Source organism: Giraffa tippelskirchi, chromosome 4 (assembly GCF_054371585.1).
Source record: "Giraffa tippelskirchi isolate mGirTip1 chromosome 4, T2T-mGirTip1v1.2.pri, whole genome shotgun sequence".
NCBI classification, from domain to species: domain Eukaryota; kingdom Metazoa; phylum Chordata; class Mammalia; order Artiodactyla; family Giraffidae; genus Giraffa; species Giraffa tippelskirchi.
This window is the reverse complement of record NC_137278.1, coordinates 148,092,694-148,109,268: the sequence shown is the minus strand read 5'-3', so window position 1 is coordinate 148,109,268 and position 16,575 is coordinate 148,092,694. Positions and strand designations below refer to the sequence as shown.

Below are 16,575 nucleotides of genomic sequence, written 5' to 3'. Positions count from 1 at the left end.
AGTCGGATATGACTGAGTGACTAATATTGTATTGTACTGCTCCTTCCTCACTTATGTGAGCCTGGAGTGAATCTTCCAGAACATCTTGTGCAAGCATGATGAAGCAATCACTCTTGTTTTTAGGGGACCTACATCTTTTCTGAGGATTTCCCTACCCCATCCCATCGCCAACCCATACAGTTGTTTGCTAATGATTTTTGTTGCCTTTTCCCAACTATAATTTCTCCCCCTAATCTCCCTCCCATTTTCTCTTGCCTGGATTAGGGACATCTAGAATCTGTGTTTTTCTTACGGTTTAACCAAAAAACTAGTGTTAGATTTAGCAACTGAAACTGCAGGCTGATAACCAACTCAAGTCCAAAAGATTAAATTACTCTAATTTGGATTTTTAAAAAATGATTTGGGGAATGAATGATCTGGGCACTAAATACTACAAAATGGCTTTAAGTATACCATTGCTATGCTTTATTTTTGAAGTAAGATAAATAGAACCATTCGCTAAATATGCTTGAGATGATTAATAAAGGCGCTATCATTTATTTTTGCCCAGATAACTGTATTCTCTCATTAAAAAAAAAAAAAAATCTATCTGAGGCTTTTATGTGAAAAGTCCACCTCTCAGATACCAAGTGATCAAAGTACTGGAGCTGCACGTGAGATCAGTAATTGTGCACACGTACTGGTCACCGAGAGCACCGGTTCCTGTTGGCCTCCACACTGACTGTTTTGGCAGGCAGAAATAGGTGCTTTCCTGTGTCCATTGGGTAAGCATATGTATTTTCACTGGTGCATCTTAGCAGCTGATGCCTGAAAATTTGGCCTCAATTGTTTATAGAAAGGAAAAGCAATCTGAGCTGTCAGCCTTGATATTACCTAAACCTGCATAAAATGTGGAAAAATAATGCAAGATTTGTTTTTTAGGCCTGTTTCATATTCTCCAGGCAATAGATCAAATCAGTTCAGGGTTCATTTTTAGTTCTTTAATAAGCTGACACAGTATGTTGGCAGTAAAATAAGAATGCACTTTTAACATGGAAGTGCCATATAGTCGAAGTTGCTGTTTGTGCTATTTATTAATAATAGAGAACCCTCGAGAATGGAGCTTAGCACTTTCGACAGGGAAACTGAGATTCTAGTCCTTTCTATTGTAATAAGCATCGTCCTTCACTTCTCTCTCATCATCTCTGTTTGGTATGGAGGGACAGAAAACCCTATTCCCTTGTCAAGTCCTACTTTCTTTCCCTGCAGTTTATAAGTGTTTTATACACCAAATGAGCACAGTGAGAAGAATTAATAAATCATCTCTATGCCTCTTCTCGCATTCTTCCCTAAATCTTGACTCCTCCATCTGCTTGAAATGTTCCCCCTAGATATCTGCTCCTTCACTTCCTCCAGGTTCTTATCCCAAAGTTACCCTGGGAGAACTACCCTTGACCACCTTACCTAAAATGTCAGCTCCCAGTCTGACAATCTGTATCACTTTCTCTCTGCTTTAGTTTTTGTGGGTTTGTTTGTTTGGGGGTTTTTTTGCTCCTTAGTGTTTATTTCCACCTACTATGCTTATAGTTCCTTATTACCTTTGTGTTTTCTGTCTCTACCAGTGGAATGTAAGTTCCATGAGGCCACTGCCTGTACCTCTGGAGTGTGGGACAGTACCTGGCATAAAGTGGGTGCTCCATAAATATTTATGGAATGAATAAATGGGGGTCATTTGCCCCAGGCTTTGATTTCTTTGTTATGTGACAAACAAACGATATGTTTTCGTAGCCTGTTTGAATGTGGTGCACTAACGTCCTGGTGGGCTGCTGTCTATGGGGTCGCACAGAGTCGGACACAACTGAAGCGACTTAGTAGCAGCAGCAGCAGCAATATCTCCATACCTTTCACCCTGTCCCTGCTGAGAAGGGTGGGAGGTAGTAAGTGTGACCTGTGCGCTTATCTCCTGGAGCCACACTCAGCAGCAGACTGGTGAGCCAGCCTATTTGGAGACACTTTCTCTGGGCTGGATTTCTCCTAAATGCCATCATAACCAACCATCCCTCCTCTGCCTCTGTCTGGACTCTCTGCCTCTTCTCCTTCCCCAGCTTTTCGGATAGTCAGTAGCATGGATTGAGCTCGACAGCTTGTTCCTTCTCCGCATGATCCAGTTCACGCAGGAAAGCAACCTGCCTGGTACCCACCTATCCAAGGCCAAAAAAAAGGATTGCATGGACTAGTGACATTTCCATTTGCCACGCTGCAGTCCTGGTGACCGTAACATAAATCTATTGCACGCTGCCATTGCTTTACTGGGTTCCAAGACCATCCAGTGCTTTTCTGATGTTAAGTTTTACTGCCCATGAAAGCAAACAGCACTTCCGTCATGGCCAGTTACACAGTATCTTTTACAGTGGACTTCTGCATATCTGAAACCCACCCATCCAAAGCCAAAAGCAATGCCGGGCGGGGGCGAGGGGGGGCGGTGGGATGGGAGGGGGCGGAGATTTTATTCTGCCATGTTTCTTACAAGGGGAGATCAAGGGTCAACTCAATTCATAAAATTACTGCAGTCATTTTTCAGCTGGCTGAGCGGCTTCACAGATCAAAAAATACAGTGGCTCCTAAATGATGTCTGATATGCACAATTCTAGTGTTTTTTTATTCTCAGCATGTGGTGCAAAGCCTGCCAGAAACCATCTTTGTAGCTATTGACAGGCAGATTAGAAATCATCCACGATGGTTTCCATCATTTCTCTACAGGCCGGTCATCCATTTAAACCGCTGACTGTGAGTTCCCCTCAAAGCCTGCTTTGTACATACCGTTGACCTACAGTTTGCTCTTCTCTTGCAGTGCGGTGCTCACCTCGGGCACATTTTTGACGACGGACCTCGTCCAACCGGCAAAAGATACTGCATAAACTCGGCATCCTTGTCTTTCACCCCTGCAGAGAGCAGTGGCGCCCAGGGGGACAGCGTGGGGGGCAGCCCGGCCCCCAGTGACAAGTTGGAGCTGTAGAGAAGCGGCCGGAGGCGGTGATGGAAGAAAGAAGTGTACTTAATGCACAGCTTATTAAAGCGAATCCTATAGTGTTTATCTCAGATCTATTTTTTCAAAACTAGAAGGGCAGTTTTATGCTATTGATATTTTTCTTCTTGCTTAAACAGAGGCCCTTGCCATCCATGCATTTTGCTGTTGACTAGATGGGGAACTGCAGATCTTGAGTGAACTCAGAGATAGCTTCATGAAACTTCTTTACAAGCCACTTACATAGCATTTGGCATTATTTTCTTCACCCACATAGCTTCCTTTGCTTTCTTTTATTCCCCCCGACCCATCTTGCTTAAGAGGCAGAAGGTGCTCGGTCTTCAGACAAGAAAATCAAGGTCTGCTCTGCAAAGCGGAGACCAGGGCTGGGGGGTGGTGGGGATGTTGAGACCTGCAAGACACATGGCCTGGAGGCATTTGTGCAGATCCACCTAAGATAAGGATGGAGTGATGTCTTATGAGACTTCTCAGCTTTGTGGAAAGTTTGAGCTAAGGTCGTTTATTCTCACTAAAAGGGTGTGAAGGTCTAAAGTCTTTCCTTATGTTAAATTGTTGCCAGATCTGAGGGGGCGCCCTGAGTGTTGTGGCAGAGAAGTAAACATTACCTCATGGTTAGGCCTTTATTTTTATTTTTTCCTTGAAAACATCGGAATGTAAGATAACTGTAAAATGATGAGCCCCATTTTGTCCAAAGTTCACAAAAGAAGAATGCCTGCCATTGCCTTTTGTAAGTCTGTCCCTCCACACCTAATACCGGCTGCAGCTGGAAGGGCATTTTGGTGAATTCCCCATGTAAAATAAAATATTGGGAACAACACACTTCATTAAGGAAACAGAATAAGAGAGAAAGCAGAGAAGGCTGAGGAGGAAGCCTGGGGGCTAGATATCTAGAGCCCTGCAGAAGAGCTGACCACAAGTCACCAGCAGAGCCTGGGGTGGGGGGGGCGGGGGTGGTGGTGGGGACCTTGTGCACAGGGCCAGGTGACCTCCTAGAGGATGTTGGGGCTTAAAATAGAAACAGCCAGGAGCTCGCGTCCCACCCTTGACACTAATCTGCTGTGTGACAAGGGACAAGCTATTTGTTCAGCCTCTCCTTGCCTATTCTTTATGTATAAATGCGGACTTCGAATATTTGTAAAATAATTGACACTCTCAGGGGAAAATTACTGTATTGCTGTACAATTAAGATCAGTGTTGTAAAATTAAACTGATCTGGTTCTAATTGCCTCAAAGGCCAAAGCCCAGGCATTTGAAATGGAAAGAAGCAGAGAGGGGGTTGACTTAGCTGATTGGTATGGAAACAGTTGGGCCAAGAGCCAGAAATTTTTCTTTGTAGCAAGATGGCTGGTTTTACTCTAAGAAGCTTGGCTCGGCTCGGTTGCTGTATAACATTTAGTCTGGTGGGATGGATGTCATTGAGCACAGTAAGGTTTTTATGGCTTTGAGCAATTGTGATACACATTGGTATTGCCGCCAGGTGTGAAGGTACAGTGTATGACTGATATATATTGTGTTTGTAGCTTTGGGTGCTAAGCCCAAAGTGTAGCTTTTAAAAAATAATATTTTGTAAATTTTTGAAAGCTTATGAAAACTGACATCTTTCCTTATCAGCGCCAAGACCAAAAATAAGAAAGAGGAATACGTGACAATCTTAAAGAAATCATAAGGAACTAAAATGAAAAGTTGTGATCAATCCAAGTGTCACTGCGGTCATGTCCACATCCTTCTGTCTCTCTCCGCACACCACCTGGTAAGGCCCTGACCTCCTGGTGATCCTCCCTGTCATGTGGGCCACACCTTTGCCATTCCGGGAACATTGTGTTCTTCCTCCCTCGGCTTCCAGATGTGTCACCTCAGGTCCTGGGGTCACTCGAGTTCACAGGTTTCACTCCCCTGAGACACTGAATTTAAAACCCTTGAAGCCTCAGCGTCTATACTATCCTAGAAGTCTTTTCTGACCTCACAGAAGGAGTCCCAGCATTTCCCAGCAACCCAAGGATCCCTAAAGAAACAGGTCTCCCAGGATATTTCCGTCCCTCGTGTGGTCCATCCTTCGGAGGCTCACACAGCACTTCTTGAGTGGCTCCCTGCCTTACGTGGTGGCCTGCCCTGGGGTCTGCCGGACACAAGCCACAGTGTTGGGGTAGACAAGGAAGATAAACGAGGGGCTTCTCCCTCTCCACAGAGACTCTGGATTTTCATTGTTCCTCCCGTTTTATTGTAGGGCTTAACATTCCCTTCAAAAAGCTCGTCTTCTAATGCTTGGTCTTTGTTTCAAGAAAAGACAGTTTTCTTCTACCACATTTTCCAGCATCAACTTCAAGAAAAATGCAACCTCCGTTGCAAAAAGAAAGTGGGGTGTATGCATGTGGTTTAATTTCAGGTTGCTTTTGAGTTTAAGTGGTATTGAATTTCAGTGTATTTCTGTCTTATGTTAAAGAAATATATTACTAAAATATAAGTGAGCAATAATGTCAGCTGTCGAGCACTAGATTTATTTTTGCAGGATATGGAGTGCAATGAACTGAGTCAATATGGTGAGGTGTATGTGATCTGTGGGAGTTATACCATTTAACATAGGAAATGCATTGGACTTTCCCTCTCTGCACTCAGGCCCTCCCTATACCATTAGGAGACACAGGTTTCTTTGCCGATGTGTAAAAAAGTTACGTCCATACAATTGGGTAGAACGGATCTGAAGAAGGCAACAATTCGTATTGTACTAGGGGATGTTTCTATGTGTACAAACTTTTCACTTTATAGATAAATTTAAACTCTTAATGCAAATGACATAGCGATTTGAAAGCCTCCATGTTCATTGAATTGAATACGGAGTATGATGAAAGGGATTAGCGTTTTTTCTGAAAGTCAAATACTACTTTTGCCTTAGACAGCTTTGTAATAATATTTCTCTAAGCAATTCAAAACTTTTGAAAAATGACATGAAATTTTCAATAAAGACCATTTTCCTATGTTTATTGTATATGGAAATTATTCAATAAAATTTCTTTATAAAAATGGTTTCCTCTCTGATTCCTAAAGACTTCTCTTATTTTTATCACAGATTCATAGACCATCCATTGGAGCTTGCCACAGGCTGCTCTGTTTACCTCCTTACCCAGCTGATGTGTCTCTTTGTAGAGAGGGCCTTTATCTGGTGTGACCTTCATAAGTGGGGCTCTAAGAGTAGGGTCTCCTCTCAGAGAGTAGGGTCTAGTCCACTCTCCATACCTCAGGCCCCAAGAGAGTCCTCCTGGGATCCCGAAAGGTTGGAGAGAAGGGAAACATTTACAGGATTATTCTAGCTTCACCTCACCTCTGCAGAATCTTCAGCAGCTTGTATGTATTTTTGTGCTTAAGACATGGACTCTGGCAAGTTGCCTCATGATAACTCTATAGCTGAAAATGCAGGGATGATACCATGTCGATGCCTGGGCTTCTGTTAAAGAAATTGACAGGAGACTTACACTGTTGTCAAGGACTGGTTTCCAGGGAGATATGTTAGGGGTATTTCCCCACTGCTCACAGATGATTCACCCTTAAATATCTCTAACGGAAGAGTTTTAATATAGTATTATTTGTTATTAAAATTTTTTAGTTTAATTTTTTGGTTCGTTGTGTTGATTTGTTCATTTTGAGAGGAGAATTGAGGTGACGAGGACTTTGTTTTTCAGCCAGTTCTTTAAGAGTCATACTCCTGGGATCCTAAAATTCACAGGCCAGCGACTTCATGTAGTGTACCTGAGAACAGCGCTTCTCAGAGTGTGGTCCCCAGATGACAGCATCAGCGTCACCTGGGAACTTGCTACAAATCTGAGTTTTCAGGCCTTCTCCCATGCTCACTGCATCAGAAATTCTGGGGTAGGACCTTATCAGTCTATGTTTTAGCAGCTCTCCTTGTTATTCTAGAGTGTTCAAGTTTGAGAACCACTGCCTTGGAACTTCCCCTGAAAAAACATCATTTAGCATTAATTCTAAAGACATTTCTATCTGACCCTCCAAAATGGGTTATTTTGTCATCACTGGTTATCTCTCTGTAGAAGTGGGTCAAATGGTTTTCCTAAAACTTCATGTCTTTCTGCTATTCCTGTTCTTCATCGCTCATTTGTCTTGTTCTAGAAGACTAACTGGTTCTCATCAATCAGCACCACCTGAGCTCTTGTTCACATATCCGAGTTAACCTTAGACTGCCCAGTGGTGCTTGCCACTACCTCTTTAGAACATGGCAGGGTTCATCTCAGCAATTCCAAAAACTAGAGGACAGATGTCACTGCATAAATTTACATAACGACCTTTCCCATTTCTTTCATCATCTCTTTTTAAATCCATTAGAGGAGATTTGTACAAAAGGGCCATATACCCAAATCGTGACTCTTTTTTATCAGAAAACTGCCACAGTTACCCAGATCTTAACAATGAGATGACTTCTAGAAGATGCTGATATTAAAAAAAAAAAAAAAAGTCTTGGGACAGGCTTACAAGCATCCTGTAATGACTTCTTACCAGTGTTTATTGTGTATTACATAATTGATAGAAATTTAACCATTTTAATGTGGGACCTGAAGAAATGCCACATGCCATGAAAGAATAGTCTGGAAAGAACTCTTCCTATCCAATATCTCCCAGAGGCTAGCCTTGTCCTGGACCAACCTGGAAAGGGATTGGCCAAAGGTGATTGTAAGTTCTAAAGCAAGCGGCTCTATAAATTCATCATGCAAGTAAGGGGCTTTTATGGAACCATGATAGGATAAGGAGACTGGAGATTTAGGAACCAAATCAGATCCTCAGGCCTACTTGAGACTTACCCTAATTTTTAGATTAGTTACGGAGTCACACCATTGTCAATTCTGCATGCTAGAGAACCTCATTTTTATTTCAAGGTTTGCAATTCCCCTCCCTGCAGGGTCACCACCACCACTATTCTCAGCAAACACACACTCAGCCTTATCATCCAGGCTGGTCAGGAACCAGACAGATTTTCAGGAGTGAACAGCAGGACAAGTCAGTAATTTTTAAGTACTTACCTCAGCACTGTTCTGACAAGGTAAGGGAGTAGAAAGGTGTCAAAATAACTAGAAAGCAAAGTAAGAGAATGTTGCGAAGGCAGGCTTATCAATGACAATCCTATTGGCTGGAAATGCCTTGAGTCACTCACCTGGGCCCTAGAAAGTTTCCCACAGACCTCTCCGTTTCCCAAACCTGGCCAGACCCTTGTGGTTCTTATTATGGTTACAAGACGCCCTCAGCAATAACCGCCTGGAAACTCTGAAGCAAAAAGGGTATTATTTATGAGCCCTGGAAAATACCAGGCATGCCCCGGGACGCACAGTGGAGTTGTAGGTAGAGAAAGAATGAGTGAACACAGCCTGGGATTCTGCTTTTATATTGGACTGAGGGTGGAACCCTAGGGCTTCATGGGCTCACTCTTTACTGATGAGTTTAAAATTTAAGAGCTAGAATTTAAAGCATGGGAAATAAAGAAAAACAAGTGGCCCAAGTGGCCAGTTATCTAAATCAATCAGGATCTCTAGAGCAAAGGAGCCAGGGTCGGGGCAAAGGGAGGGGGATGGTGGAAGGGGTGGGGAGGGAGAGTTCCCCTGTCCTGGCTCTTCAGTCATGTGACTGGCAAAATGTTTATTCAACCCAGCCCTCTTTGAAGTGGATGCCTTGGCAATGGAAGCTTAAATCAGACATTTACGTTGCAAAAGAAGAGCCAGCTGTCAGGGCTTATATCACAATCTACCCTGTGATTCCAGGCATTCTAGTCAATGGTGAGGACATTAAAGGCCTAGGTAGCTGATATGCTAAAAGTCAGGTGTAGGGCATGTTGTAAATAGAAATTGCAGATGTAAATTGGATTATAGTAGCAAAAACCATAATAATTTTACATGCAGTAGTGTGAAATCCTGTAGGTACCCTTTGCCTTAAACTTGAAAGGTCCAGTCCTGAAAATAGATCAGGGATCTCAGGAGCCCTGGGAATCTGTTCAAAGATTTGGTAAGATTGTGAAATATTTTAACATCTTGGGCCATCTGGTGTAAAAAAGTTTGAGCCTGTCCTGAGTTGGTGAAAGTGAAAGTTGCTCAGACACGTCTGACTCTTTGCAATCCCATGGACTATAGTCCCTGGAATTCTCCCGGCCAGAATACTGGAGTGGGTAGCCTAGCCCTTCGCCAGCAGATCTTCCCGACCCAGGAATTGAACTGGAGTCACCTGCATTGCAGGTGGATTCTTTACCAACTGAGCTATGAGGGAAGCCCTGAGTCGGTAGGTTGCTCCATATCTCATTGAACCAGTTCTCTGAGTCCTGAGAATAGGTCAGGCTCCTCTATCCATGGAATTTTCCAGGTAAAAATACTGGAGTGGGTAGCCATTCCCTTCTCCAGAGGATCTTCTCAACCTAGGTATCAAACCCAGATCTCCTGCACTGCAGGCAAATTGTTTACCATATGCGCCACGAGTGAAGCCCCTCTAAAAGCATACATTATCTCATAGAACAATCTTTCAATGTGGTGAAAGCCAAGTTTACTAAGAGACTCAAATATCTTTGGTTGCACTGTAGTAAGAGATTAAAAGTAGATAAACCTTAGACTTGGTGAGTAATTAGCATTGTTTCAGTATTTTCTCTTATTTGGAAATCATCAAGACGTTCAATGAATTCCCATCATTTAGTTTAACTTAGCAAAACTCTGAAGTTCCAAGTTACCAAAGAGATTTGGGAAGTTATTTTTAAGCAGAAATTCCATAATACAAGATTATTGCTACAAAGTTGACCTACATTTTTATTTCAATTACATACATCTAAATTATTTTCTCCCAACAATGATGTTCAGACTATTAAGGAACTTTCATTAGACAGATGGCCATTATACCCAGCTACGTTTCTTGCTGACAAATTTTGTAAGCATTGACATAAATTTGTTTGAATGGTAAACCCTGGTAGGACAAAAGTTGTTTATCTGAATTATATTTAATGCTGATAACTCTAAAGATATACCTATTTTAACTAGAGCAAATTTAAACTAGAATTATTTATCAAAGATTACTCCAGACCATGTGAATTTGAAAAACATTTTGGTTAGTTTCTGCATTACTGAGTTTTAGGAATACTCAATTCATAAGTGCCTATTTTTAAGCCAATTAAGTAGAGCTCTTTTACAAATTATGGACTTCCCAGCTGGCACAGTGATAAAGAATCCACTTGTCAGTGCAGGCGACACAGGAGACGTGCATGGGTTTGATCCCTTGGTGGGGTAGATCCCCTGGAGGAGGAAACAGCAACCCACTCGAGTATTCCTGCCTGCAGAATCATCCCGTGGACAGAGGAGCCTGGTGGGCTGAGTCCAAAGAGTCTCAAAGAGCTAGACATGACTGAGCACACACACACATACACACACTTTTATAAATTAATTTTGGCAATGTCATCTGCAGGTAGAAAGAGAAAAAATCATATAAACACAACATACATCTGTAGACATACATAAACATGCAGACAGATACAGAGACCCTGTAACTTCTGTTCCAAGATTTTAGCCATGAATCAGGTACAACAACATAAAACTCACTAGTTCATAAATAATAGTTGAATCCAAATTGGCAGAACAATTTAAGGTTACCTGCTTCAATGGCTAAAGTTTTTACTAATATTTGTGGAAAAGATTTTTAAGATTTATGTTTGTCCTTGACAAGTAATCTTGAGGCTGTGGACTAGGTTTGGGACAGAGAGCTTTTACAGCATTTTGTATTTTAAAAGGCTGATTACTCCTTGCACAAAATCTAGTCCACTTTGCTTCAGTCTCAGGTGATTGTGTGCAGAGTTGCAGTTGCCTCCTGAGGTGTTTACATTTCAAAGACACAGTAAGCTATATGTCTTCAAGAGACAAAGATCGTAAATTTTCTCCTAGGAGTTATAGGGCCTTTTGGATGGTTATGGCAGTCCCAATAAAATGTAGAAACTGCTGCCCTGTAATTAGAGAGTCCTTTGTAATAGTAATTCTCTGGACTCAAGGTTAAGGGGGACCCCTGCAAGGCTGGAAATGAAGAGGGGAGCATTTGGGTCAGTATGGCCAAGGAAGTGATGAACCTACAGTGAGTGGGTGCTGTCGCTTCAGTTGTGTCTGGCTGTTTGCAACCCCATAGACTGTAGCCCGCCAGGCTCCTCTGTCCATGGCATTCTCCAGGCAAGAATACTGGAGTGGGTTGCCAGTGCCTTCCTCCAGGAAAGCTTCCCTACCCAGAGATGAAACCGGTGTCTCTTGCAGTACAGGTGAATTCTTTACCACTGAGCCACAAGGAAAGCCCAGTGAACCCAATGTTCATGCCAACTTTGCACTAAGTCTTAATGTTTTCCATTAACTGTGAGCTTTAACAATGATTACTGATGGGAGGATGGCCCCGGCCCCAGGCAGTAAATATCCCAGTGAGGAGAGGAAAGACCCTGACACAGATATCATGGCTCTAGGGCCTTGACCTTGTCATTCCCCTCTTGCTTCTCACTAGACGCTTCAAGAGTCCTGTCAGCTTCTCCGCGGGCACAGGGACACCTCGTGAGCCCTGGCTTCTAGTTCAACCCCCTCCTCGCGTCTCACGAGGTGCCCGGGGGAGGAGTGGAGAACCAGGGAAGAGCGGGGAAAAGCTCACAGAGACTTTTGCAAACTCCTTTGTGAGTGTTAGCTTGACTGGGAGCTCTGGAGCCAGCTGGACAGCTTGTTCAGGTATTTTTATTTCAAAACGTGCAGTGAGCAGGTGCCACCAGTGGGGCTCCTTAGAAAAGTCACACGCGATGAGGCAGCCGGGCGCATCCTTGGTTTCTTGGTGAGGCTGCGTGTGCAGTGTGGTGACCACGCCCTCTGATGAGCCAGAGTGTGGCCTCCTTGCCTCCCCAGCAACTTTCCAGGATGTTCCAGAACAGACGGCAGAGCCCCTGAGGCCTCAGCTGTTCCAGCTCAGAGCTGAATAGTCCCTTTCTGCACTTTGGGTGCCCTCCCCTGCATTTTTTTTTTTTTTCGGAGAAGGCAATGGCACCCCACTCCAGTACTCTTGCCTGGAGAATCCCATGGACGGAGGAGCCTGGTAGGCTGCAGTCTATGGGGTCGCTAAGAGTCGGACACGACTGAGCGACTTCACTTTCACTTTTCCCTTTCATGCACTGGAGAAGGAAATGGCAACCCACTCCAGTATTCTTGCCTGGAGAATCCCAGGGACGGCGGAGCCTGGTGGGCTGCCGTCTATGGGGTCGCACAGAGTCGGACACGACTGAAGCGACTTAGCAGCAGCAGCAGCCCTGCATTTTTTTAAGATTGTTTTTTGTATGTGTGGATCTTTTTAAAGTCTTTTATTGAATGTGTTGCAATATTGCTTCTGTTTTGTGTTTTGGTTTTTTGGCCACCAGGCTTGTGGGATCTTAGCTCCCCAACCAGGAATGGAACCCCACCCCCTGCATTGGAAGGTGAAGACTTAACCACTGGACGCCAGGGAAGCCACAGGGGGTCTTTCTGATCAAGATTTTCCTCTTCTCAGTCTGTCCTTAAAAGTGTGGCACTGAAGAGTGTCTGCTCATGCTTGTGGGAACTGGGCTGTGTTGGAAGATGAAGATGAGCCCCCAGTCTGCTTTTCAGGGTGACATTTGATGGTGGTCACAGCCAGGAGCAGGATGCTTGGCAGGCAGTTGTTGTGAGTGAGGGTTTGGGGGTGTCAGGGTGCATGTACCTATCTAGAAACAGGTGGGTAGTGGGGACCCTAAGGCCTATTGTTGCTCAGTTGTTCAGTCGCTCAGTCGTGTCTGACTCTTTGCAACCTCATGGACTGCAGCACGCCAGGCTTCCTTGTTTTTCACCATCTCCCAGAGTTTTCTCAAACTTGTGTCCACTGAGTCGATGATGCCATCCAACATTTCATCCTCTGTCACCCCCTTCTCCTCCTGCCTTCAATCTTTCCCAGCATCAGGGTCTTTTCTAATGAGTTGGCTCTTCACATCAGGTGGCCAAAGGATTGGAGCTTTAGCTTCAGCATCAGTCCTTCCAATGAATATTCAGGAGATTTCCTTTAGGATTGATCTCCTTGATGTCCAAGGGACTCTCAAGAGTCTTCTCCAGCACCATAGTTCCAAAGCATCAATTCTTCAGCGCTTAGCCTTCCTTATGGTCCAACTCTCACATTTGTACATGACTACTGGAAAAACCATAGCTTTGACGATGCGGACCTTTGTCAGCAGCCATGAGTAAACAATTCAGAGCCCATCGCAAATGAATAAGAAAACCCACAGTAGCCAATTAGTTCCCCTCTCTCCTTCCTGCTGTCTGAAGAAAAGTTTGCATTTCATTTGAGGTAGACTTTCTGATTCTAGCTTCCACTTCTTGGTTCTCTTCCATCACCTTAATCTTATGTGTTGGTACAGGAAACCTGGTGGCTCAGCTGGTAAAGAAACTGCCTGTAATGTGGGAGACCTGGATTTGATCCCTGGGTTGGGAAGATCCCCTGGAGAAGGGAACGGCTACCCACTCCAGTATTCTGACCTGGAGAATTCCATGAATTGTATAGTCCATGGAGTTGCAAAGAGTCGGACACAACTGAGAGACTTTCACTTTCACAGGAATCCACCTCTTTGCAGGTGGCCGCTCTTCACCAGGGTGTCCCAATGCATGGCTCGAGGATTGAATCTGTATCCGCTAGTACAACATACACAGAGTCTTCTAGGCCTCTGGAGTGTAATACCCGAGTCTTGGCATGTTGGTGTGCCCCAGCACTGAGAAACACTCACGGGGCTTCCACGGGCTTTTTTGCATTTTTCAAGGAGCTGGTGTACTGCCTCAGGGTTCTTAGAAGGTGCAGCGCTAGATGTTCACAACACTTGTATTTGTCCATTTAATTTTTTAGCCATGCATTGGGACACCCTGGTGAAGAGCGGCCACCTGCAAAGAGGTGGATTCCTGTGAAAGTGAAAGTCTCTCAGTTGTGTCCGACTCTTTGCAACTCCAAGGACCATGATATCCCACTGGGGCAGGGGATGAAAAATTACAGCCGTGAGTAAAGCAGGGGCACAGAGACCAGAGGCCTCTGTAGTATTTTCCCTCTGGTGGTGTCGTTGGTTTCCAGTTGCAAGACTGTTTCAGTCTTCTGGGTTAGGACAATCTGGGAACAACCCACTGACTCAGTGGTTGCAGGAAGAAGTCTTCTGCCCTCCTTACTTACTGAAACCCTTTCCTCATGCCTTTAGTCCAGAGCTTCTTTTTGGGCAGTGACCCTAGCCTTGTTATCCAACCACCCTCCTTAGCTCTCGTTGGTCTTGAGGCATGGAGGACACTTATGCACATTGGGGTTGAAGGTAGAGAGAGAAAGAGAGAGAGAGAGAGAGCATGGCCTGGGATTCTGTTTTTCTTGGGACTGAGGATGGAACCTGAGTGTTTGATGGGCTCACTCTTTATTGGCAAGTTTAAAACATAACAGCTGGAATTTAAAGCGTGGAAAAAGAGAAAAAGAAAAAGTGACCCAAGTGGCCAGTTATCTAAATCCACCAAGATGTCTAAAACAAAGGTGCTTCCTGATGGGGATTAGGGAGGTACATGTGTCTTGACCCCTCAGGCTGCCATGTGTTTGTTTGAGATAGCCTTCCTTCAAGTACACTGGGTGCCTTGGTGATTGAAGCTTCTGTCAGCACTTGCGTTAGAAAAAGAAAAGCCACTGTCAGGGTTTACACTACAGAGAGGTAGAAGGAAGTCTTAAGAGTTAAGATGAGGTTGCCTGAAGCTTTATTCCCAAGGCCGTTGATCTCACCATGGGACTTCTTTTTATCTTAATGATATTAAGCAATCTCTGTAAGTTCAGTTCAGTTCAGTTGCTCAGTTGTATCTGACTTTGCGACTCCATGGACTGCAGCACGCCAGGCCTCCCTGTCCATCACCAACTCCCGGAGTTTACTCAAACTCATGCCCATTGAGTCCGTGATACTATCCAACCATCTCATCCTCTGTCAGTCCCTTCTCCTCCCACTTTCAATCTTTCCTAGCATCAGGGTCTTTTCCAATGAGTCGGTTCTTCACATCAGGTGGCCAAAGTACTGGAGTTTCAGCTTCAGCATCAGTCCTTCCAATGAATATTCAGGACTGATTTCCTTTAGGATTGACTGTTTAGATCTCCTTGCAGTCCAAGGGACTCTCAAGAGTCTTCTCCAACACTCTGTGATCCTATGGTCTGTGGATTGCCAGGCTCCTCTGGTCATGGAATTCTCCACGCAAGAATACTAGAGTAGGTTGCCATGATCTCCTCCAGGAGATCTTCTCAACCCAGAGATCAAACCGATGTCTCTTGAGTCTCCTGCATTGGCAAGTGGGTTCTTTACCACTAGCGCCACCTGGGAAGTCCCTAAGTTACACAACCAAACTTAAATTGAAGTTGAAGTTTGTTCAAAAGTTTCCAAGGCTGTACTCCCTACTCTGCACTGAGCTGCCTCCACTGTAGACCCTGGCCACCTGGATAGTGTTCAGTTCAATAAACCAGGTATTACACAAAGATAAAAGTGTGGTTATATCATTTCTTATTTATTTCAAATTAACTGTAAAATTTGCCCTTCCAAAATATATTCTGCTGTGTGACTGCCTTATCTCAGAAAGCACTAAATAACATTGTACACCTTAATTTTTTTTTACACTTCAGTGATGGAGAATTTCTTTTCTTTTCTCCCCCAATGGTCCAAATAATATCTTTTACTACCCCAGAAAAAAATAAATAAACCACTCTTTGGATCCACATGGGAAAAAAGGAAGTATACAGGTGATTTTAAAGATGCATTTGATCAAAATATTTCATTTCTGGCATTGCTGATCCAGTTAATCTCTCCTCCTCTAGAAAGATGTGGAGCCCGGGATTGGGGAGTGGAGATGGGACGTCCTCACTGATGTCGCTGTCAGTGAGACTGCAGTTGGAGACTGAAGGAGGGGAACAGATTCCTGAGTGCTCTAACCACACCCAGAGCAGGTCTGCAGGGCATATGATGGACCTGTCCCAAGAACTGACAGAAACAAGAGGTTTGTTTCTGTTTGATTGCAGTTTCATGACAGATTGATAACTGCAAAGGCATTCAAATTTGGTGTTTCGCCACCCCTCCACCTTTGCTTTAACACTACAGCTTGTAAGGCAAGTCAGGCATCTGGTGTTTGTTAGATGGCTGTGTTGCATCATCCTGGTGATTGCTGGGGAACATCTCTCAGCATTTGTGCGATTGGAGAGAAGACTGTGGGGCACAAAATGGCCTCATCCGGTTTACATCTTCATTATTGCACTTCTCACATACCTGCTTACATCTGGAAAAAATCTCCAGGTAAACCTCTTGGGCTCTTTTTCTAAAGAGTAACTGTAATTATTAGGGCTATACCCAAATTCAACTTAGAATAGGTATGTGGCTGAACTTCAGCCAAAATCCTGTGCCTGTCGAAAAGAAATTTTCCTCTTTTTAACATCCAATTACATAGGAGGGGCCTTTTCCCCACACATGGCCAGTTGGGTTCCTGGTTCTCTATACCCAAAGTTTCTATTTATGCCCTGAGAGAAAAGGC

At 44.0% G+C, this 16,575-nt stretch overlaps 1 protein-coding gene across 3 annotated transcripts in view; it reads left to right on the top strand.

Moving 5' to 3' along the window:
- MSRB3 (methionine sulfoxide reductase B3) overlaps positions 1-6,043 on the top strand; it is a 178,542-nt gene extending 172,499 nt beyond the window's left edge. For all 3 annotated transcript variants that reach the window (XM_081588840.1, XM_081588841.1, XM_081588842.1), the window contains one exon: positions 2,831-6,043. In XM_081588840.1, the coding sequence (XP_081444966.1) occupies positions 2,831-2,995 (165 nt within the window). In that variant the 3' untranslated portion in view covers positions 2,996-6,043. The remainder of the gene's footprint in view (positions 1-2,830) is intronic.
- The last annotated feature ends 10,532 nt before the right edge of the window (positions 6,044-16,575 follow it).